Below are 1,591 nucleotides of genomic sequence, written 5' to 3'. Positions count from 1 at the left end.
CATTATTGTTTCTTTATGAAATTATGTGATTATTATAGAGTCCGTTTGACTTTCATTAAAAAAAAAACACAAATCTGAAGCTTTGAGGTTTATGACACTAAATTACTTGAAGTGTGCTGTGTATTGTGAGACACGTTATTGAGATGTGGATGATGTTTTTTGTACTTTAATCCGATCTTAAATGAAAGACTCCAAGAACAGTTGTGTTGGGGAAAGGAAGACTTTAGTGAAACTTGTAGGTGGGGACACATGTATGAGAGTAGCAATGATCTAGCTAACTAACTTTCTTCAGCTCTCATTGATGATTAGAACATATATCGAGTCACTGTTCACTTGGTTGTTTTATTGTCTATAGTCACTAAGACAGCTCTTCATTTGTTGACTTTTTTTTATTAACAAATGTCTATTTGCTTGTAGCCGTGAGATGTTTGATAAATGGGAAGCTCAAGAATGGTGGGGTGAGAATTTTGAGAAGGTCATGGAGTTATACAATGTGCAGCAACTTAATCAGCAGAGTGTCCCTGTTCCAACCGCTCCTCCTAGATCCAAAGATGAGGTATACAATCTTTGTACTTTGATTCTGATGGAACACATGAATGGGTCTTAACTATAACCATTTTTTTTTACTAGAGCTGCAGCAAGAACAGTCCTGCAACTCCACCTCTAAACAAAGAATGTCCTGGAGGAAAATGCTTACTCACGGCTAACCAAGCAAGAACACAAACACAAAGTCGGTACCACCGTGATTCGTCTGGTCTTGCAACGACGCCAAAGCTTTCTAGCATGAGTGGGACCCGAACCGAGACATCATCGGTTGATATGTCTGCAAGAAGTAGTGGCTCATCAAGGGAAGAAGAAGAAGAAGAAGAAGAAGATGGAGATTATTCAATGGAGGTCTCGGTAAGTAATGCAAGTGACATGGAAACAGAATGGGTGGAACAAGACGAAGATGGTGTTTATATCACAATCAGAGCTTTACCAGATGGGAGTCGTGAGCTTAGACGTCTTCGGTTCAGGTAAAAAAACAAAAACTCATTACCCTTTCTGTTGCTAAGAAAAGCACTTGACAGCATATGGTTCCTGTTGTTGTTGTTGTAGCCGAGATAAGTTTGGAGAAACAAATGCAAGATTGTGGTGGGAAGAGAACATAGCTCGGATTCAACAGCAGTACTTATGATGATGCTCTCTGCAACAAGAATCTGACAAAACACAATCAAAAAACTTTTTATTTTTTTTTTCAAAAAATGTTTTTACGTGTAGAATTGGACAATTCACAATGATTTTATTTAAACTAGAGTTGATGCATATTCTATTACATTTTTTAATGACGATACAAAAACCTAATGAAGAATTTCACAATAACCGAACAAATATAGGAAACCGTATTCTTCGATTTAGGTCACCATATGAAGAAATTCTTCACGTATGAAGAAACCTTATGAACAAATTCTTCATAAGGTAAAGAAATTTTGATTCTTTATTCTTTTTTTTTGTAACTGAGTAAAACCTTTCATTTATTCGTCTCTGTTTGTTTTAGCCTCTTAGGTAACCTAATTGGCTTGACTAAAGAGCAGATAGATGATCCAAGTCT

The 1,591-nt window shown here is 36.5% G+C and overlaps 1 protein-coding gene across 2 annotated transcripts; it reads left to right on the top strand.

Moving 5' to 3' along the window:
* Positions 1–1,262, top strand: LOC106310304 (protein Brevis radix-like 2). Of its 2 annotated transcripts, none has more exons than XM_013747539.1 (3): positions 1–556; positions 639–1,016; positions 1,099–1,262. In XM_013747539.1, the coding sequence occupies exons 1-3, from the start codon at positions 492–494 to the stop codon at positions 1,175–1,177; spliced, it is 522 nt and encodes a 173-aa protein (XP_013602993.1). In that variant the 5' UTR covers positions 1–491; the 3' UTR covers positions 1,178–1,262. The 2 variants fall into 2 exon arrangements, with proteins under 2 accessions (XP_013602993.1, XP_013602992.1); XM_013747538.1 differs by having other exon boundaries at positions 631–1,016.
* Positions 1,263–1,591: the final 329 nt, after the last annotated feature.

This window comes from Brassica oleracea, chromosome C8, assembly GCF_000695525.1.
Source record: "Brassica oleracea var. oleracea cultivar TO1000 chromosome C8, BOL, whole genome shotgun sequence".
Classification (NCBI taxonomy): Eukaryota; Viridiplantae; Streptophyta; class Magnoliopsida; order Brassicales; family Brassicaceae; genus Brassica; species Brassica oleracea.
Note: the sequence above shows the minus strand (reverse complement) of the source record. Positions and strands in the feature narration are given on the sequence as shown.

Coding starts and splice junctions, on each gene's coding strand:
- LOC106310304 (XM_013747538.1), top strand. CDS start 425: ATGTTTGATAAATGGGAAGCTCAAGAATGGTGGGGTGAGAATTTTGAG. Junction 557..630: donor CTCCTAGATCCAAAGATGAG/GTATACAATCTT, acceptor TTTTTTTACTAG/AGCTGCAGCAAGAACAGTCC. Junction 1,017..1,098: donor CTTAGACGTCTTCGGTTCAG/GTAAAAAAACAA, acceptor TTGTTGTTGTAG/CCGAGATAAGTTTGGAGAAA.